The sequence below is a fragment of the Periophthalmus magnuspinnatus genome, chromosome 11, assembly GCF_009829125.3.
Source record: "Periophthalmus magnuspinnatus isolate fPerMag1 chromosome 11, fPerMag1.2.pri, whole genome shotgun sequence".
Classification (NCBI taxonomy): Eukaryota; Metazoa; Chordata; class Actinopteri; order Gobiiformes; family Gobiidae; genus Periophthalmus; species Periophthalmus magnuspinnatus.
Genome location: NC_047136.2, coordinates 13,212,788 through 13,236,029, shown reverse-complemented (window position 1 = coordinate 13,236,029; position 23,242 = coordinate 13,212,788). Strand labels below are relative to the sequence as shown.

General features: G+C 37.4%; 1 protein-coding gene across 7 annotated transcripts in view; it reads left to right on the top strand.

Annotated features, from left to right (window-relative positions):
- Nucleotides 1-23,242, top strand: part of pleca (plectin a) — a 113,337-nt gene that overhangs the window by 20,101 nt on the left and 69,994 nt on the right. For 2 of the 7 annotated variants that reach the window (XM_055225451.1, XM_055225452.1), the window contains exon 1: nucleotides 7,298-7,492. The exons of 4 other annotated variants lie outside the window; for them this stretch is intronic. In XM_055225451.1, the coding sequence (XP_055081426.1) occupies nucleotides 7,447-7,492 (46 nt within the window). In that variant the 5' untranslated portion in view covers nucleotides 7,298-7,446. Of the gene's footprint in view, nucleotides 1-7,297; nucleotides 7,493-23,242 lie in introns of those variants that run through there. One more of the 7 variants, XM_055225450.1, reaches the window with a different exon arrangement.

Here is a 23,242-nt window from a genome sequence, read left to right as displayed (position 1 = left end):
CACAAGGTGGAACAGAGTGTTTTCTGTTTAAGAGAAGAACTGTAATATACAGGATTTGTATGTTATACGTGTGAATGAGACAAAACATAACTCCAGGTATGTTTTTGATGGGGAAACAACATTATAACAGAGATCGGAAAATAGTATACAATAATATGGGCCCTTTATAAAAACAATTTCACTAGTATAACATATATTGCCACAGGAATCAGATCATAAGTTTATTTTTATCGTCATGTTCCCCTCAGCCCTACTATCTTCTCTTAGCATCTTCACCATCGAGATTTCACCAATGTAAAGTGATCCCTGCTCTGCTGTACTTCTGTTTACAGATGAAGCACTGCAGTAATTGAGAAGTGATTTACAAGGATTAGTGTCTTCCCCAATGCGGTGACCAACAGCTGACTACTGTTATGTCACCACCCACATCTATACATAAGTTTAAATTAGATTGGATGTGCGCTCTTTTATTAGGCTTTAAGTGACAGAAGATCAATACATTTATCAGTTCACCCTCTTCTTTCCACTGCTGAGTTTCCTACCGGTTTGAATGTACCGGTATTGATTGGTGAATGACTTTGGGAAAGATGTTTTAGTAATCTTGCGAAAGGATGAAGTCACGAGCGGAGAAATGGTGTGGTTAAAAAAGAATCGCCAAGGAAACATGAATACAAACTGTCATTGTATCCACGGTGATTCTGTCCTTCGGAGTAATAAAAGAAGCTGGAGACTGAATTAGACTAAATTTAAAAAGGGAGTGGCTGTCCGAATGATAGACTGACTGCAATAGTTTGTGCTGTCACTCTTACAAGAGTGCAGGAAAATGTCAATAAAATATAAAATATGTAAGATTTTGACCCTACAATACGTGTTATGTTTTATTTGTTCTTACGTCAGGAGTTCTCTCCATTTGTTTTGGGGGGGGGTTTTTTGCAAAGAATTCAGTCTTTTCCAGTTCTCTTTGAGTTTTTCAGACCTTAACAAGCAGATACAGACTAAGAAATGCATTTTGATATCACAAAATTTGCCCAAACTTTGAAATAAAGAATCACATATAGTTGTAATAGACTAGCCTAGCCTTAAATCCCCAAATGTATGTTTTTTGATGTACATCCCATGTTGTTTTTCTAATGAATTATTTTGTAAGAAAGCAGAAATTTAAATACATTCTACAATCCTAATTTTGTAGTAATTTTGGCTCCTGGTTAGTTTCCTGTCTACTCCACACCTAAGTCCGGTGTTTTGAGTGGAACAATGGCACAGTGAGGAGCAGTGAACAGGACTAAAGCAGGAATGTGGCTCTGGCCCAGAGGGTTATGCAGCTCTTAGCTTTTGTAGAGTAATTGTGAACATACTTGTACATTGTCACACCGAGGTAGCTGCAATTGAGATCTAAAAAAACACAGATGGATTTGAAATTAGAAACCAGCACATTACATTACATTGGGAAACTCTGAGTATATTTGATGGGTGAAGTGTCTTGCTTGAAGACACAGTAACAGTGTGCTAGTCCAAGTGGGTTCATTCTGATCTCACCGAGGCAGCTTTTGCGTTGGTGGACCTCTGACTACTGCAGTCCCAGCATCACTGATTGTCTGCCTGGTAATAGCATTCATTTATTTTCAAATATCACTGTGGCTTTGTCTCATTGTTTTTGGTATTGTTGTCTCGGCCAATTTAAACTTTAAAACTGCACTTTTGGAGCCATAAATTTTCAGTGCACAATTTGCAGTAATTGTGGGTATTAGGCGCATAAGACCATGGAAAAGGCATTGATTAGGCCAACTGGAAGAAAGTGGTAAGATATATGCAAATTTATCTAAGAAGACAATAGGATTTCTTGCTTAAGTGCTTGTTCACAAACACAGCACTGTCTACATGTGGGACCATTATCTTTATTGGATTGTTTGGATTGGCTCATTGATTTTACCATGTGCAAAAGCTGGATCCTCTTAAGACTTTCCTGTAATGTTTTTCATTATAGGAATAATTTAATAGAGAATGGGTAATATTGCTTGTACTGTGGTATTGACAGTAGGGATAGTTGCTGTACCAATAAGTCAACAATGCATGTAACTACTCGAGGTTGGCTCAAGTCATTAAAGGTCCTGCACCCAATTTTTTTCCATGTATTTGAGCGAATTTTGTCTTGCTCCAGTACAGATATATTGTATAAGCATCTCTTAAGGTCAAAATTCATCAGCTGTGTACTGTCTGAATTGAATTAAAAAGCATTTTACAGGCCAATAAGTGCACTTTATCATGCTAGTTGTTGTTAACTTTACAGAATTAGACAGAATTTTAAAAGGAAGGTGCTATCCGAATGATAGAGTGACTGCAATAGTTTGTGCTGTGTCACTCTTGCAAGGGTAGAGGAAAATGCCAATGGAAATTGAGAGTCCCCTTCATTCATATTCTCTTTTCTGCAAAAAATACAATCTTTTCCATTTATCTTTGAATTTTAATTTCTAAGAGACCTTAACAGGCAGATTCAGGTCAAAATCTCAGTGGGCTGTGAACTGTCAGCATCTAATTAGAAAGTATTTTACTGGCTAATAATCAGGAAGTTCACATTAGCATGCTAGTTGTTGTTAGCTTTTCAGTTATGGCAAAACTCCACATTGGTCTTTGAGAGTTGTGAAACACGCTTATATCAATGAATGAAATGTGTAAAGCTAAGTGAGGAATAACGTTGGATCACTGCAAACTGTTAAAAAATAACTACTTCTGTTTTTCATGTTTTTAAGACATTGTCATGGATCTACAGAAGTGTCCTTTCTAGGCCACCGTATTTAGTTTCAACTATTGACCAACTTGTAGTAAATAATAAGTCAATAATCAAATATAGTAGAACTGTCCTAGAATATATTTCCTCATTACATTGACACATGTGCTGGTGATTTCTTTAAAATGGTGTTGCCTCTTCCTGTTTCCCTGTGTCTGTAACAGAGGAGGTTGTATTGATGATAGTAAGATGTGTATTTTTAGACTGTGACCCAGACTGATGTGAGAAGCTGTTTGCATTTGAACAGCTGCACTCAGAGTTTGATAACAGTTCAGACCAAAGCACAAATCACTTAAACACTTATGAGACAAAGAAATGGGAAGAGAGGGAGAGAGAGTGATGAGAGTAGTATAGAGGGAGAGAGAATTAAGTATAGAGGGGAGGAAGCGGGGATGGGAAATTGGGGGAGAGAAAAAGAGGAAAAAGAGGGATAAGAAATTAAGGGAGTGAGTGAGAAAGAGGATGATTGAGTATAGAAACGTGAGAGAAAGTGAGAAGAAAGTGTAGAGGAGAGAGAGGGGGGGATTATAGGGGAGAAATGGGCAGGGGTGTAAGAGAGGAAAGAACGTATTTTGGGGAGAGGGGGAGAAAAAGAAAGAGAGGGAGAGAGAGAGAAATATATAGTTATGAGACAGGATCTTTGAAGCTCCATGAACCAAAACATCCCTAACTAATTTGTTACCTTGTTCTTACTGAAGTACTACAAAGTAACAAATCCACTGATGTACAGATTTATTGCCAACTTTTGAGAATCCAAGCCTGTACTCACACTTAGTTTGGTTAAATTGTTCCTGGTTGATTTCTTTTTAGTCCTGCTCTAGTCCTGGTTTAGTGCCGCTATAGTCCTGCTCTAGTCCTGCTCTAGTCCTGCTCTAGTCCTGGTTTAGCCCTGGTTTAGTTCTGCTCTAGGCCTGATATCTTCTGCATGGCTATAAATAGCGGCACAAAATCATTTATACCACTGCGGCATCTGTCAAAAATAGACTCCTTGCATATTTTTGCTGCAGAGCTACAGGCGTATCGCACATCATGAGACATGACGCAGTCGTGTAAACCATCTTATATAATTTGAACTCATTCTAATTGTTACGGCAGGGCCAAAGAGTTAAATTTGATTACTGCTGCTTTGACAACAACAGGTTATTGTCTTATCTGTCCTTGTGGGTCATTTTAAAGCGTTTACCCTTTTGATGCACAAATTTCAGCACCTTTCCTATGCAAAAGTTTGCCCCTGTCATTCCAGCATACTATATTATTAGTTGTAATCAATCAGGCACCACCTGCTAAACAGCTTTATATGCATTTACTCCACCTCAGATTTTGCATATTCATTTGCAAATGGAAGCAAAACTGTGCTGTCTCTGTGAGGTTTTTGCTCCACTTTCAACTGTTTCAACCACAAAAAAACTCTAAATAAAAGAGGCCCTATGTCCTGTTTCAAGTATTTCATTTAAGAGTCACAATGTTTTTGTTTGAGAAAAGACACGTGAAGGCTATTGTTGGTTAGATTTAATAAATTGCATGAGATTCATTTGTTTGTTTTTTCGGAATACGGCACAGATTCGTAGTATTGCTTTATAGAAATCTGTATTTGCTTAAACTGTACACTGCTCATGTATTATTGATTAACATGTTGTAGACAGACGGTCTCCCAGTCCTCTGTTTGAGAGGCTGTTTACAATAAGGGCTTCATTACTAAAACATTGATCAACCCCAGCTTTGTCTCACATGTTCTGCTTCATATTTGTCATGGAAGTTTTACTTTGGTGAATCTACCCAGCTATGCAAATTACATATTGAGAATAATAACATTTTTGTCCTATTCATTTTTTAGTTTATGTAGTTTTACTTATTAATTGGAGAAACTTTAATTACTGCAAATCAATAATAATCATCATCATAACAATATAGGGGTTTTATTTTCACTGTAACTCAAAGACACTTCACAATAGCGTAGCACAAAGGACAGGACAGACATAAGTCGTGAGGAAGCAGTCTCATTTGCACGGGGCTATAGGCTATGAGCTAAAGGTGAATTTTGAGCTGTTATGTGAAGGTATTTAGTGAGTCTGTGTTTCTGATGTGGAGGGGGAGAAAATTCCTGGGTTTTTTTTTAAGTTGTTGATCCCCTGATATGAATCTATACTAAAACTAGTTTGTACCAAAACAAGGTACCGGTACTCCAATTTGAGCATCAACACTTAAAATAAAATTACAAAAACTGGGAGATTTGACTTTATATAACAACTAGTATAAGACCACATGGTAATTTTAAAGAAACTACTATTACTTTGTGTTAAAAAATTACATTATATTCTAAAATCCTTATGGTAAAATTGGTATTGAGTATCAAGCCGTTTCCTTTTTTACCAAAATCAAATATTCATTTTTTAATTGTAACAACCCTACTACAAAACTTTGCAGTCTGAAGTAAATGATGTCATGAATTTGGTAGATTTTGGATCAAATAACAGCTCATAACAAAGAATTGAATAAAAATTTTGATTATGGTATTTGTGTAGTGCTTGAGTTAAGCTTTGATCTCCATCTTCCTCTGGTTCATTTCTGCTGTATCAGATATCTTCAGCTCAAAGCACTTATTGATTACACTGCTGTTGACTGAGAAGGGTCATTAAGTTCTTCCAGCAATATAATGCATACAGAAATACATGCCCATGCTCTCAAAATGGTACTTACTACATGCTTCACCATATGTTTCTACTATGGTTTCCTATTTCTCCTTCCTCACTCTGTTTAGCAGCTACTTAATGTTTTATACAGTCAGATTGAGAGGACAATGTTGAATTCTGCACATCTATGTTAGGGTGAGACACTTGGAGCAGGGCATAGTTACAGTTTAGGGTCTGGTTGCATTTTGTTCTGCTTTAGTTTCTATGAAAGAATAATATTGTTGAGTGATAGTGGGTAGATGATTTTAAGGAGTGTTTGTTTTTTAATTTTGAAAGTGTGATTTATGGTTTTGGTAAACTGAAATATTGAAGTTGTTTTTTCGGGCGTAAGAGAAAGCAGCTGACAGAGTTATGCGTTTTGGATGACTTTTTAGATTCAGTGTGGAGGGGAGAAGAAGGTAGACTGCTCTGGGTTTGTTTGGACATAGACTTGTGCAGATAATTTTATACAAACAATCAACTTTGCTCTTTTATCTTAGTTCTCAATATTTGTTTTATTATAATATGCATTAGGAAAGAGAGGTTATGCAAAATCAACTTTTCAGACCTTTTAACCATGTTATTATCATTTCTCCTTCTCATTTGCCCTCTCAAGATTGTATTTGGAGTGATTTGTGTTGTATTTTGATTTGTTCATGTTTGAGCAATCTTTAATCATCGCCATATTGCCGATCAATTCCTATTTTCACTGTCTCACTTCTCTGTTACCTCCTTATCCAATTACGGTAATGGGTGATACACGTAGGATTCGGCAGCTCTGTGTAGTCATTTTCGTACAAATGAAAAAAAAATCTGCGTCTAGCTAGTGTGATCTGCTGCTGTCCATCGGAGATGCCGGGTCTTTGTTGTGATGACGTGTACAGTGATGTCGACTCCCATTGGGCACCACAGTTTTCAAACTCGGAAGTCAGCAAACTTGTTTCTTTTAAGATATTTTAGATGAATATTGTGATTTAAAATGTCCAAATTATAACATAATCATCCATAGATAGATAGAACAATGTAGCAGATACAATCACAATCTATGTTTTTTAACAATTCCACTGATAAAGCAGCTGTTAAAAATAAAGAGAACGCTCATGAATAAGAGAGACTGGTACTCTCACTGACTCTCCCTGTATAAATAAAGATAAGATGTCTCTATAAAGTGCACTCTTTGAGTTAGCCCCAGGCCTGGATAAAAGTTAGAGCCGGGCAATATTGATGGTCGTCCTCCTGACCTGGTGACAATATTTTGACGACATCAAGTGAGGCCATTTGAAATATGTTGAAACATGCAAATGTAATGGTTGAAAATTAATTTAAATGTCAAATTAACACAAAATACACAAATGCAGATAAATAACAGCTTTTTATTATTATGGAAATCGCCAACAAAACAGCAGTTAGTTTCTTCCACCTTTAATCATGGAGTTTGCAATGCAGCATTCACTACTGCAGACATATTGCTGAGTCATAGCAGAGTAATTTGTGAAGCCTTGCACAATGGTCATTTTATTAAGCGGATTCATTAATGCCATATACCCTCTACAGATGACTGATAACATTAGTCTTGCAGTGCACATCACGATTCACACCCATTTTCCTCAACCAAGCGTACATCCATGCCTCTCTGACAGTGCTCTCCAGTGCTGGGCTATTGGTGTTTCTTCACACTGATGCTGCTGCTCCGATGGCTGTTATTGGCTGAAGCACCTCCCTGAGAGTTAAACCTCCACGCGGCTGAGACGGGACAACACCAGGCTGGGATAAGGAGGAGGGGGAGAGAACGGAGGTGTGTTCTGGCTCCCTTTATAATTCCTCTTTTTCGTGGCATTGTACTGGAGTGAGAGTGAGAGAGAGAAAAGCAGAAAAACTGTGCTATTGCCAAGTCCATGTGGCAGCAAGAGGAGGAGGAAAACAGCCCTAGACGCATTTTAAAACAACACTGACGCCAACTGTGTGTGGAGCTAGCATCTTGGAGTTTTCAGCATGGATTCTGCGCGGTCTATTCAACATGAGATCTACTCCCTCAAAGGTATTACAATTATCAAAACTGGGACTAAACCTGGACTAAACCTGGACTAGAACAGAAACAAACAAGTCTACATCAGAACTAAACCAGGACCAAACCGGGACAAGTGCAAACTCAGCCTATGGGATATTTACTTCCTCATGTCATGACCATGCAATAGTTGGACTGCCTCTTTTTGGTCAAACCCCTCCCTTTAATCTGAACTTCCTCATCATAATGAAACACAATAATAGTTGAAATTTCTCAGTTTTTAGTGCAAGTAATCTACCCCTGCTTGCTGCACGCTTTGGTCGATAATAGTGTTGTGAATGGCTTTTGTTGTTGTGCTATTGTGCTAGCTGGACACCGCAGGGGAGTGGACATAGGTTGGGACAGCGGCGATCGGGGGGAGGATAATGCTGAGGAGAGGTTTTATAAGGGGGGACGCAGAGGACGTGGTTGCTGTATGCGGCACTTCGATGCAGAGATGAGGAGAGGGGAGAGGGAAATACTGCATCGGAGCTAGTGTCAGGTGGTTATAAGAGGACAGTGGGATGGGGAGGAGGGGTAGGGACTGCACATGTGGAGAAAACAGAGAGACAGTGTGTCAATATTTAGAATTGACATGGGGTTTTCTGTTTACTCAGAGTAACCTTCAGAGCTGGTGACAACCTTGTGATCTGATGCTTTTTAAATGCAAATTATAACAGGCACTTGCACTGTAAAACTAATAGTTTCTGATTTTTTATTTTTTTTTAAAGCATTTTTATTTCTTGTTTCAACAGAATGTTTTTGTTTTTGTTTGTTTTTTGTATTTGATTTTTTTTTAAAATTACATTCTCTTAAACCTATTATGCAAAATCGATTTGTTAAAGCTTTTAACCATGTTATGTGTATATATGTCCCACATATATCTACAGTGGCAATGTCATTCTAACTTTTCTATAGAGACATATTTGCATGTATGGACAAATATGAAGGGGGTGGGTATAAAATGTAAGTGGGCCAAACCGACTGAAATAATGGGGACTGTGTAATGAATGGAATATGCAGTATTTTGTGTGGTGCAATAATGGGAATTGTGCAATGAGTATAATGTGCAATGAGTGGAATATGCAATTATGGGAACTGTACAATGCATGTAGTGTGCAGTTTTTATTTTGACCCTTTGGTGACCCCAACCCTTGGGACAACGGAGGGAAATTAGCCTTTAGCTATAATCCAGTGTGTTTACATTCACATTGAATCATGTCTGTTCATTAACATGCACCAATCAAATAAATAAATAAATAGTTGTTTCCCCTCACCATTTACTCACCCAAAGTTGTATTTGGACTCATTCATACAATGTTTGGGCAATCTTTAATCGCTTATTTTCAAGATGCAATATGGCATCACTGGCACACAACTCCTCTTCTGTACTTACTTCATTCTCCAATTTTATTTTATTAATTGCTGATACGTGTCGGATTCGGCCATGCTGCGTAGCCATTTTCATACAAATGAAAACAAATCCATTACTCTGTAGCATGACCTGCAGTTATCTATCGGAGGGGCCGTCAGCTGCACGGCTGTTTGTTGTGATGACGTTTATGGCGACATCTGCTCCCATTGGGCACCGCAGGTTTCTAATGTGGAAGTAAGCAGACCTTTAAAAAAGTTATTTGTTATAGTTACCCCTTAGTTTTCCCCCAAAGTAACTGTGTTACTGTGTGATGAAAGTAACTAATTACCAAATAAAGTAAAGTTAAAAAAAATCTCACAAATACATCCTATCTGTTTTTACAAGTAAAAATTACCTATATTCAGCCTTATTTGCCGTGCAAATAACCAAATGCATTCTGAGTCAGCTTTATAAGCTATTTTCATCCACAGAACTCAAAATCCCCGAAACAAACTCACAACTGTACAGTCATAAGAACGCAGAGCAAACTACTGTCCTCTTTACACAGCAGACTGTGGCCAAACAGCGCATTTATCAAACGCACAGATATCAGAGTATTACAAACATGTGCACACCACATGACACCACTGATACACTTGTAAATCCAGAGGTGAACCGCCAAACAGATACTAGATTAGCTGCACTGGCGTATGTCATCGCCCTGATGTCTTTTTGGCGATCTGTAAACTGCAAATGCACGCGTCACTCTTGCTGTCATCATTTTGTACTCCCACCGCAAAGAGTTGTCGAATAACGATGTGTATCCATTCAACTCAGAAGAATCTGCACATTTGCCCATGTATATTGAAAACAGTTAATATATGAGTGAGTACTGCCAGTGCTAAACCAATGAAATGTCAGGAAAGTCTTTACAGCCACCTAGAGATTGGTCTTCTGATTGGTTACCTTTACAGTGTCCTTACGATCTTTACAGTCTCCTTACAATCTCTTTTTAGCCAATCACTGTCTCTAATCCCTCGGCTCAGTCTTGTTTACTTCCCGAAACAAAGGAAAAACTTTGCAACTCCTCTGATCTGTCACCTGCTGAGACTAGATTACTTGCTGCTGGCAAAATAACGCCGTTATTAACGCCATTATTATGACATTATTCCCAACAATGTTCCTTTCTGGTGTTGTTTTAGATGATTTTTTAAAATGTGCTAATTATAACATAACAATCCACGAGTGTTATAGATTATAACTATATACCAGACAAATGCAATATGTCTTCTTTAAGTGCAATTTTCTTACTACAGTAACACACTTTTCTTTTTTTAATTACCACATAAAAAACAAAAAACAATAAAGATAAAGATTTTAAGTGGGTTGTCATTATTTATGGGTTTCAGACAAACAATTCCTTCCTGATTTGAAGGCCTTTGACAGGACCCATAGAGTACGTTTCTGCATTCAAAAGATAATATTTAGATTTTAATAGCTTATTCACTATAACCACGGAGGACAGTTGCCGTAGCTGAAACCCATGAAAAGTTGTGCCATTCACCTCCTGATAAATAAAATATCTATACAGTTTTGGCTAAAGTTTTACTTGTATGTACAAGTACCAGCAGTGAACATGGTGTGTTGTGAAATGTTTAGTATTCAAGCTGTAATGTTGCTTCGTCATTGGCTCCAAAATCACTCTAACTTCTTTAACTTTCTCAGTACTCGTTGCCATGACAACATTCATTCAGGCCCTACAGTGGGTCAGGATTATCCTAATGAGCTTGTCCTTCCAAAGCCTCAGATGTTACCTTGGCATGACCTTGTTTTTACACACTGACAGTGCATTATTCACTTGTTATCATGTGTTATATAATATATATTTTAAAGTGTATTATGTATCTTTTTTGGTGGGATGTTATTGCTTTTCCTCGAACTTTAAACAGTATGATATGAAAAAACATTGCTTATTGTTATTGTTTATTCCATTACAGGTGCATGCATGCATTCTCACTGTGAGCAGGGTTGCCTCTCCACAGATCTGATTTGTAACTTGAACACAGCTAGTAGCAAACTGTGGATTTAAACTGCTACTGTATGTTTTTTGTTTTCACTGCACCAAAAAATACATTTATGTTTTTATAGGAACAAAAGATTTCAAATTTTTCTTCCACGTTAAAGTTCTGGGCAAGTCTCCAGAAGATACATGGTAAAATTATGCAAAACAATAGACCTATACCTCAATAGTAGTAGTAGTAGTAGTACTAGTTTTGATCAAATAATAGCTTCTGTCTGAAGCTGGCGAGACAAGCAACTAAAATAGACTAATTAAAAGCAGTTTGATGTCTGGTTGAGGTTATTTAGGCCTGGTAAAATGTGGTGACGACTTTGAACCACATTTTTTATGAGTCTAACTAATCCAGGGGGTGGGACTAAAGATGCCAGGTCTGCTCTGATTGGTCGAGAGCATTTCCCCGGAGATCCCACGCACAAAAGCCTCCTCGCTTCAGTGAATGCTTCTAATGCACTCAACTAGACCAGTTCATTTGTAATCATGTCGTCACCTCAACACCTTTTCACCCATTGTCCTTGGCTGTTTCCTGTGTAAATTGGCTATTAGTACTTATTGTACATGCCAAGGAAAACTGTAACTAAATATTATTGATGGTCGGCTATTATTTTGGTCATTTCCATTTTCCATTTAGTGATTTGAGGTAATTTCACACTTTTAGCTTGTTTCTATGCAATAAATTATCTTCATTCATGTAAGCTCCTTTATTTCTAGATGAAAGTACACAGTCAGTGGGTATATTTGATTAAAATAAACAATGAATATGCTATATATCTGTCAAACTTTTCACACCAATTACCACTAAAGATAAAATTTGGATTTACACCTAAACCAAATCTAAACCTGGACTGTATCAGGTCTTAATTAGGTGTAAACAAATAGTACAATTGAAGAGGACCCTGTGTACCACCAGAAAACCTACAAAGTTAGAGTAAATTAAACCTAAGTACTTTCTTTATGAGAAAAATAAAAGCATGTGACATCAGCTGGTGATTTACAATGAATAGTTTGCTAAGATTATCAATCAATCAATCAAAAAATATCCTCTGAGATATAATGACCACTCATTTAGGCCTGGCATCTGTGAATTTTCCTTCCTTTTTGAAATAAGGCTCAATTACGCAACCAGCTCATTCCAGTATTTTGGGATTTGTGTAATTACAGTACAAGATTTCTGTGGTCTGACGTGCATTGCCAGATTGGGAACTTTATTCACTTTTTTTTTTTTTTTTATACCAGTATTTGTTTGTTTTGGAGTGCAGGAGTAACCTGTCATGTTAACTCTTGACCTCAGAAGATTTAAAACTCATACGTTGTCTTTCAGCTCTTTAGCATATTTGTTTCTTTGTGAATAATACTCCCTTTTGTTTTTTAAAATGACAGTGATAAATAGATTTTAAGGGCTCTAGTTCAAAGGGGTTGTATTCATTTCAAAGGAGGTCAGTCCATTTGACCCTGTGGTCCTGTTACAAATGACTGAACCGAAAGGGAAAGTGTTTGGGAGGCAAAATCTTGAGGTTTTCTATTGACAATTTCTCTGTCTGCCTGGACACACACATGGACAGAACGTGTTATGCCTTTTGGAGTTTTAGCCTGTACCTACTGTTTATCTATTGTATTATTTTTATATATATGTGCAAATAATATAAAGTAAAATAAAATAATATATTGAAAAGTTCCACTCCTGCGTGATTGTCTACAGTGCACTGATTAGCCCTATAATACTATCAAAACTTTTAAATATTTAGACTGCAGTATAAGTACAGTACATGTGTGAAATGAGTATAAAGCAGATTTCTCATTCTTTATTTTAATTCTAATGTCTTATAGTTTGCAGTACAGATTAAATAAGTAAAAATGTAGCAAGGTCATTCACATATTGAAGTACTGGGTGTAGTTTGGTTTATAATATTTTGATTTTTTAATTATAGATAAGATACATTTGAATAACATTGCCTCATAATACAGTCATTATCGCAGCAGTATCCAGTCAAAATTGCAGTCCATGGTCAGTTCCATGTCTTTATTGTTGCTATGTGGTTTTCCACTATGGCTCAACTGAGATTGTAATCTGTAATTTTGGATGATTTAGCGTCCATCTTGTTTCCTTATTGTATTCCCACAGTTTCCTGCACATGTATTAAACCCTTAGATAACATCAGAGCTAGTGACAAATCTATGGCTCTGGTGAGTTGAGGGGATGGAACTAGATATTTTCTGTGCTACTCATGTAATGTATTCAAAATGCTTTAAAGAAAAAATGTTCCAGATTTTTATACATTTTTTTTTTGTTCATAATTTGTTTTTGTGTAACCTCCAAATTACAGTAAAAATGAAAGTATTGTTATACTAAAATACAGTATGTAGTGGCAATTGTAACGGTAAAAGTTATTATAACAATAGTGTTGCTTACAATTTTGTGTCTTGTTTTTTATTCACATTTTTGTTAATGCTTATACACCTTCTATGCACTCAAACATTTTACATCAAAGCACCACTCACCCATTCACACACACACATTCATACACCAGTGTAAACAGACACTGGAGGCGAGGTGGGTTAAGTGTCTTGCCCAAGGACCCAACAACAGTATTTGTGGGAGCTGGAGTCACACCGCCAACCTGTGGATCAGTATATCTGGCCACTCTACCAATGACGTTTATGTTGAGAGCGGGATTCAAACTGTCAACCTTTGGATCAGAGGATAAACACTCTATCAACTGAGCCTCTGTCGCCTCATGTATTGCAAAATTGTCATATTATTGTATCTTGATCCATGCACCTCCAATCACGACCCTGTAATTCCCAGCCCCATTCAAAATATCATGCAGCCCTGTTGTGTGGTCTGCTGGCTGTGACCCTTGCTCTTACTTGTGTTTAACAGCCAGACTCTTGTATCACTCGCAGCAGCTGTAGCTCTGATATCTTCACATGTTTTAGTGGACATTTGATCTGAGGAGTGGACAGGAAGGCGGCCATCTTTAAAATACTTAACCCGATTCTCTCCAGCCTGTCTGTGGGTCCAAGTTGTGATTTATCTATGCTACAGGTGTCTATAGTTTTACTAATTAAGGTTTATTTGAATGTATTTTTCCCATGATGCTAAAGATTAAGGATTTCAAATGCTGTATTTTATCTCCTCTTCCTTCTCATTTTGGCCATGACTGAGAGTTTATATGTGTGGTTCTGTCACTAGGTGAAAAGAAACCCAGAGCCCTCACAGTCAACCCTTTGAATTGTGATAATTGGAAGATGTTTGTACATTTAAATTGGTAATGTTTTGCTCAATATCTAATTTCTTCTATAAAAATAGTGGTGTTTCTTGGAACTCTTTGCACATTGCCATCTAGTGACAGAACAGGATATATCAGATTAATTAGTCTATTAATGCTCACACTTTGTCACATTTTAAATCCCCTGAAGTATAGCCTACTGACTTCAAGAATGAAACTTTTCTGGTGGAGCGTATGTATCCTTGTCTCCATGGAGATGTTATTGTTTTGCCTGGAATGTCCCACAGTATGATTTATCTCCATGGTGACACCACCAAGCATCAAATATAGTATTTTTTCATTAACAATGTCTGTAATTAAAGAAAACATTTAATACCAGACATTCAAAGCGGTACAATCCCTTATTCTTGAGACAAGCAGGGGGCAGACCCTCCACTAGAAAAATTACGCAGTGCACCTTTAATTCAGTGTATTGCAGTTTGTTACATAGGGGCTGCATATGACGTGTGTGTGTTGAGTGCATGTTTTAAGTAATTTGTCTCTATTTCACAGTAATCCAATAGTAATCCAGTTAACCCTGTATGTCTCGCCAGTGCACATTGACCACAGCCCTCCCTGATCGGATTATGTAATCAGATTAACCCTCTGTTTCCTGAAATCCACTCAACCTTTCCCTCTATAATCAGACACTTCCTTAACAATCAGTTGGTTTCTTCAGGACAAAACAATTACACAATATACCCTGGATTTGTCATGGTTGTCAGTGCGCTGCTGATTCAAAACAGGTGAACAATGTCAAGGACATCTATGCAGTTCTCCGAGTGTCCAGTAGGTGGTACTGTTACTGCAGACTGCCATACAATGCCAAATGGTGAGCATAAACTACAATAGATAGCAAATGTTCTGAACTGTGGAGCCTGAAACGTGTTTAAATAAAATGCCTTAGTCAATTAGGAACAGATTGTGCTAAAGGAATGTACGTCTGTTGTCTATATGTGTGCATGTTATGATCTCCAGAAGTCATTTGTTTTTGACCCAAAAAACTTCGATAGGGACTTGTTAATATAATTTATAGTGAGAGAAACTCTATACTAAATGTTTGCACAATTTTACAAACACATTTTTATTTAATCTTTTATTATTACAAAGTAAGTTCATATGGTTCTTATTCTGAAAAACCTTTTTAATAAAGATCGTTGGATGTTCAGTGTAATAGCAACACATTTTCTCTATGAGTTCAAAAACATAGTCAACCATAATTCACATGATCCACCAGTGAAACAGATATAATAATAATGCATTAGATTTATATAGCGCCCTTCAAGAGGGTAAACTCCAAGCCACAGCTGCCCCTGACGTAGACTGATGGAAGTGAGGCTGCCAATCTGCGCCATCTCCCTCTCTGAGTACTACCAACACTAAAACAGTTCATACTAGGCAATGTGGGCAAGTGTCTTGCCTAAGGACACACCAACACTTTATATTAGAGCCACTGCTGCTGCCTCACTTAGAGTAATAGCATTGAATCATGATCAAGTTGATAAATCCTTATTTTTTTACTAATATTTCTCTTGTTCTCTCTTCCAGGTAAGTTCCAGTCCCTGTCCTCATTTTGACTTTCATCATGTGACTTTGGGCTTGGACTTCAGGGTAAGACTTGATAGTTAATATTCTGCTTCTATTCTGTTCGTGATGCACAGCAGTTTGTTTACTTTAGTACATTATTGTATTGGATAAATCCAATATTGCTTCTGTTTTAATCAGTTCAATATTTTGTCCTGGTTTACTCTTTGCTGTGATCAAATGAACTGACTCCACCTGTAGCTTTAAGCTGTTTATTTCCATCATTCAAAAGGGAAAAAAGGATTTCTGTAGTTATCTTGTGGGAATAATTTTATAATTGCTTTTAGCTATATACATTTTATAATTATTTCAGCTTTTATTTGGACAAATTGTCAATATTGCTTTGTTTAGCCTATTCACATGTTTGTAATTATGCAGCTATAAGGGAAATAATAACTTTTAAGATCAAGTGTTTTATCATTGCCACTCCCACTGAAATGCAGTTATTTTCCATTGTGAGTTATAAAGGGCTTGTTTTGTGGTATTCCCAGAAGCTGCATTGGCACAAAGTGAAATTGTAAAATCCATTGGGGTTAGCAGTCAGCAGCCACAGTGGCGCTGCACAGAAGAATCACATATCTGCTCATTTATTTGAGATGTGAAAGGAGAGATTGTTGTCTGAATTTTATATCACTGTTGGGCATTTAGTGGTCATCATCTCACTTGTCACACTTCGAAATTTCCAAACCGAGAATTAACATTAGTGAATAGAAAGACATGATGGCTTTGCTTGTGAATTTTGTGTATATAAACTAATGCCCACAAGTAGGTTTAATCTAATATATAGGAGTAAAATTAGTTATGAGAATATATGAGAGTGGAACATTTTCTACATCACTGTATTATTTGAGTAAATTCTGTAAATTTGCAGCTGCAGGTTTTTATAAATCAGGAGTTTACATGATGCAGCTTCTTATGGCCACTTAAGAAAATTCCTACTCAATCCTTGGTAAATGAGGCCCCTGACCTGTAATTTGGCCTGGTGACCTCACCAGATTATCTCTATGAAGATAAACAGGTTGAATGACATACTCTATAATATTCCAGACAAAGTATCTCCATGGAGACAAACAAGAAAAGTTACATAGTTGCATATACTGAATTGCTTTGTTCTTTACAGTTGCTTATACCGTAGAAATTCTTAGAGATAATTCTATCAATACTGAGTGAGTTTAAGGAGAGGTCACAGAGATATATGGGACTATAATGCTCCCACTTAAACTCATATATAATGCTGTCAGATTGTCTTTGGTCTGACCCTGTACTGTGCCAGGACTTGCGCACAGACCCTTGGTTCTTCCTCCTCTGTCAGTGCAGATCACATCCATATAAGACCCCATTGTCCCATAAGCAGATATATAGTCTCTGCTCTACAGGGCCTCCTCACACCCCTGCTCTTAGTTAGCTGTGGTTTATGTGACTGTCTAATGGTGCATGCAGCTGGCTGATTATGGCTGGGGGCTACTTTTAGGAAGTTACTAAAATACAACTGTGAGGTCCAACAATGAGGACAATGTTGTAGAACTGGAACAAGCCAAAAGCTAAAAATTATTAGTTATAGTTATTAGTAACAAAAGTGCTCCGCATACAAGGTGCACTGAAATCTCCAAACAAATGGATCAATGTGTTGTGCTCCTTGTGAAAAAAACAATAACCAATAAGCAACACACCAAGCTAAATTGTATGTGTTGAACTCAGTTGTGATTTGGTTATGGTTAGGCAATAGCACATATTTAAAGGTGCACTGTGTAACTTAACTGTGTAACTTAACTGTGTAACGCTACCTACTTCTCTCCATATAGATGTTGCTTTGCCTGGAATCTTCCACAGTATCACATTATCCTTATCTATCTTGCATTTATCCAATTAGTAATTTTTATAGCTCAAAAATACCTTAAAAACATGCATGTATGTTTAATGCCCTACTGTGGAACATTCCAGGAAAAAAATCTCCAGTGAGGCAAGCAAGTGACTGACCCTCCATCAGAAATGTTGCATAATACACCTTTAATACTTACAACTCCTAATAACATGTACTTCTTGACCAACCTGAACTGCTGACATCTTTCTTCCTGTAACATCAGGGTCTTATCTTATGTGGAAATGGTTTGTTTATAGATTCTTGAACTGTTTATGTCTTCAGTTGCATTGTATGTGGCTCACGAATTTCTGAACAATTTGATTCTAGAAGTAAAATAAAATGTTTTGCGGGGGTTTAACAGTAAGAGAAAACGCATTCCTTTACTTTTTGGTCTATTTTATACACACAGGAGTGGTTCTTTGCTACTAGGCATTAAATGGAAACTCCCATCTTTATAGCTTTCTCTTTCCAAGATAATTTTTCGATTCACTTTTTGCTTATTACAAACTATATTGTAAAACCTTTTCGTTTCATACATAAACGTGGCATGGAGATTTCAGCCACACTACACAAAGCTCAATTAGAAACTTCAATACATGGAGCATTTGTGGACCATATTTTAGAAAAGTTTATTGAATTTGTTACAGACGTGTTACTGCCATTTCCCATGAAAATAATTCACAAACTAGGAATCTGGTATTTTGCTCTCTGTTGCTGTTTAGATTTGGGTTGTTTGTTTTTATATGTTGTAAACAAGTGATTTTTCTTATATCTTGTATGTGAATGATATATCTTTTCAAGGGGTAAAATCCCCAAAGTATTGCATATAACAGGAAGGAACTAGTCGACTATGCAAATTTTCCTGACTTGTGACTTGAACTTTTGACAGCCTCTTATTTTGATTTGGGCTCCTTTCACTTACTCCTTTCTCAAAATGTTTTATGGTGGACACATTCTACTTTTCACTTTTCTTGGTTTTTGTTTCCAGGAAGCGTTTATGTGTGTGTTTGCTGGTTGCCCGTGGCGATAGTATCTCCTCTGACCACCACTCTGGACACCTCATCTGTAATTTACGCATTTCTGTGATGTTGCGTTGCCGTGGCTGCATCTCACATGTGTAGTGTTTAAATGAGGTGGGAGCATTTGTTAACCTGATATATGCTGATTTTGGTGGGTGGGTGGATAAGCAGTGTGGAGAGCATTGACACGTTTTGGGCGGATATTTCGTTTTATTATGGAAATGTAAAAGAAAACTGCAGGAAAACTGGCTCCCTCTCCATATTCATGCATTTTAGCTTCATAGAGGTGCTATTTTGAGGACTTTTGACCTTTCATAAGAGATCATATTTACTTTTAATTGTTATATGCTGTGGCCAAGGTCCTAATTTTTAATCCATGACAGAAATAGCAGGAATATATTTTCATAACAAAATAAAAACAAATTACTGAGCTGAGTTATTGACCTTAATATCCATCCGTTTTCTTTCGCTTATCCGGGGCCGGGTCGTGGGGGCAGCAGTTTAAGCAGGGACTCCCAGACTTCCCTCACCCCAGACACGTCCTCCAGCTCCTCCGGTGGGACCCCAAGGCGTTCCCAGGCCAGCCGAGAGACATAGTCCCTCCAGCGTGTCCTGGGTCTTCCCCGGGGCCTCATTCCGGTGGGACATGCCGGACCTTAATAATTACTGTAAAAATGTAAGTCGGAAAAACACCACTAGAGTAAACGCAGAGTAGAATATATTTTTGTGCAGTCTTATCTTTTAGAAATGCATTTTACCATGGGGTATAGGTTAAAATGAGCCAAAACACCATAATAATGTACGAGGTTGTGATTCCATGGTAACCGTTGCCACGCAGACCTCGCCCCTTCGTCAGTGGACTTGATGACTCATTTAAGGATCATTTTCTCTCAATCCCGTGTATCATGATGCAGAGGCATGCTGTTGCTGGCACCACTGGCAAAGTTGAGTCAAACTTTAAGCACTTCCTCAAACTGATATTTTAGCTCAGACACAAACTTTCCTTCTTTGTTGTTCGGGAACTCACATTTGAAAATGCCTAAATAAGGATCGCAAAATGAATCACTATCGAAACTAAATCGAATGATTCACAAAGACTTCCAGTTCTTAATTATTTCCTCAGCAAATAACAAAATCCCTTCATGTTATGTGTAAAACCTGCTTAGCCTTTAGACCTCTATACAAACATCTGTATTCGTTTAACAGTTCGTATTTCTGCCTTCACTCAGTTTTAATGCTGTTGCACCTGTTGTAAATGTGCTCTTTGAAGACAATCTTTTGACAAAAAACAAGCTAATTCAGTTTCAGTTCATTGTAATCTATGCTTGTTAGAAAGATTATGATTAGATATTTATCCAAAATTATTCTGCGCATTTTAAGTAAATATGAGAGTATTTTTTCTGAATATTTCATCATTTCTGTATCCAAAATCCTCATCCATTGTCCTGCTTGATTGTTTGGGAACCACTCCACTCCACTAATGCCATCTTAGTTTCACTGTTGCAGCTGCTCTTTGCTTGTGTCCCCTGAGTTTTCCTCAAAAAGCTAAGTCACGCTGCACCCTTTCTCAACTCCCCTCCACTCTCTCCTCCATTACTGTCTCGTCCTGTCAGCCATCTTACCCTAGCCGCCCTGGCACAGCTCACATTTCAAAGCTTTTATACCCCACAATTATAACAGCAGTTGTTTCTGAAGGGACAATGAGGTCACACAACTTGCATGCATTTGGAGTTGCACTGTTATTCATCAAATAGTTAAAAGTCCCTGTCATGTATGTTGTTAAATTTTATTTACTACATTAAAACAGATGTGGGTTGTAACTCTATAAAGTGTCAAGTGTCTTGCCTAAGGACACAAGGACAGCATGTGCAGCATTCAGAGCTGCAGTGAAATTGCTAAATGTCTAATTAATATGCATTATACAAACTTGCATATTTTGAAAAATCCCAGATCTCCAATAACTAGTTCTGGTTTTAACTAGAAACAATATTTTACCACAAGTAGCAAAACACTTCAAGACTCTCAAGTTGATACATTGTTGTCATTTTTCATTCCAGTACTTACTTTGCATATTTATTCCAAACATTTGTGAAACATGGCAAAGACAGAAACCTTGTCTGATGCGAGTGGTCTTCTCTTCAGACATACTGCAAAACCAACCAATATTTTATATTCATTTGTAAAATATATTACAGTACAAGTCAGAAAAGAAGTGGGTTATATCATAAACTAAGCTTGACAGTTGTAAGCTTTCTTGTAGCCACAGCTGCCCTGGGGGTTAAACTGACCAAAATGAGGCTGACACCAATCACACACCACATTAATACAAGTTAGGTGAAGTGTCTTGCCCAAGGACTCATGGGAAAATGTAAGGACACATATAAGATCAAACTGGCATCCTTATGGTTGTTGGGTAAGTGTTCTAACAACTGCAGCCTTCCACAGATGCTGCAAGTATAAGTTTACATTATTACAGACTTCGTCATATATTAAACTTGAAATCCTGGATGACATATGACCACTGCATATTTGAATGCACTTATCAGCCGTAAAGCCGTCCTCCTCTCCACGTTCCCAGACATTTTCTCACAAATGTTTTCCATGGAGGACTTTTGGTGATGTCTTCAGCGTGAAAACCCTATAGCTCACAGTATAGCGTGAAACCGTTTGTCCCACGAGTGCCAAGAGGAGGGGTGCCTGCGATTGGTTGAATTTGGTCAAAAGGAAAAATATTTAAAGTTGTACTATGTAACTTTTCTGGTGGAGGGTCTGCTACCTTCTTTTCTCCCTGGAGATATTTTTGCTTACCTGCAATATCCCACTGTATGGTATAAAACATATCTTATCTTGAAGTTTGCAGAGATCTAAACTACAGGGTTAGCTGTTTTTATACATAATTACAGGTTATTTTCTTGTTTGCAAAAGAAAAGATGTTACTTAAATTATTTCAGTCTTTGCGTCTTGCATCTCAAATTGTGATTTTGATTTGATTTATTATGATTTTTGTTGCAGCCCTGTAGCTCAGATACACTCCACAAATGTTTCTCTTCTTTTCTATGGCACAGAGCTGTCAGCGTGGCTAAACCTGGCACAATAAAGTATAAGTATTCAAGTCATCTCCAACAGTTAGTATGACAGCCAGATGCAGTTATGTCCCATGACCTTTGAGTAGCCTGGGACATGTTGTTTTTCTCCTGTTTAGTGTGACTCATAATTGCAATGAAAACTGCAGCTTCTTCAGAGGCCAGAGCAGAATTCTTGAAAACCTCAAGAATGTGATAAAAGAAATGATGGATGGACTTAAGTGGCAAGCAGTGATGAAGGGCCCTCACAGCCCTTGCAACTGTGAAAGGGGGGGCTGCGCATCAACCCTTGTTATTCAGTATTTGCAGTGTCAGACTTGAGATAAATCTTTGTAGGGGGCGCTACAGAGCCATTTTGTCACTAGATAGGGTGTGGTCTCTATAGACTTTTTTGGATCACATGAGGAATGTGTGTGCCAGATTTCATTGCATTACGACAAACTACATTTTTTCACGTCCCATTGACATTTTTCACAAATTTGAGGTTTGGTTTTGCAAATGTGGTCTTTTTTCTCCAACTTTTTACCCTCAAATGATAAAAGTTACAAAGATGTGACTTTGTCACATTGTTCCCCCATTATGAATAGCCTGTTCATTTTTTCAGAAGCCCTCAATAAACACATTGACTTTTATGAATATTTTAAATAAAATTTGAAGGGTGTGCTGGAGAGCCATCTTAAAAGATAGAGCTCTAATTTGTATATCATTATGTCCAGCTCACAAATGTACGTGCACACTTCATTGGGTTCATTCAAATCCAATAATATTTGTGAAAGATAGAATACTTTTTTTTTTTTTTTTCAGAAATTGACATTTTGTTGAAAAATTGCCATGACCACACCCAACATTCTATTTAAAATCTAACTGGGTTCCCATTGCAGCCATGTAAATTGATTGAGTTGGTTGAGGTGGTGCTACTGAGGCGTCTTTCAATATTTTTCTCGGTGTGTACTGCTTGATTTTTGCGATTCACTTAAATTAAAGAATATGACATATAACAGTGAACCACATCTTGACCATTAATTATAAACACTTTACGTGCACACAGTCCGATTACATAAGTGAATTCCTGTCTTGTTCTTCCCTCCATCTGTAGTTAGTTGTAAACTGGAGTGCTGGCTTTGCTCTGTTTGATTTAATGCCACAGTACAGGTAATCCAGAGCACATGGACCCAGCCCTTTGCCTCCACATCACCCTGAATAGTCCTGTGCCTGCATATGGCTTCACTAATCTACAAAGACAGCAGCTTAACATGTTTGTAATTTACTTATCTAATTAGTCGACATTTTATTTTGATGACATTAGACATACCAGAGACATAGCAAAGTGGGAAGAGACTCGTCAAAATAAAAGCACAAATCAGCTTTAATGGTTTACTGGGAGTGGCATCCTGTTGTTGTGAGTCTTGAGAATGAGAATGTTATTTTGTTTAGTATAATCTTTCCTATATCTCAAGTGTTCTACTCATCTGAACACTAAGCTACAAAATGTGTCTT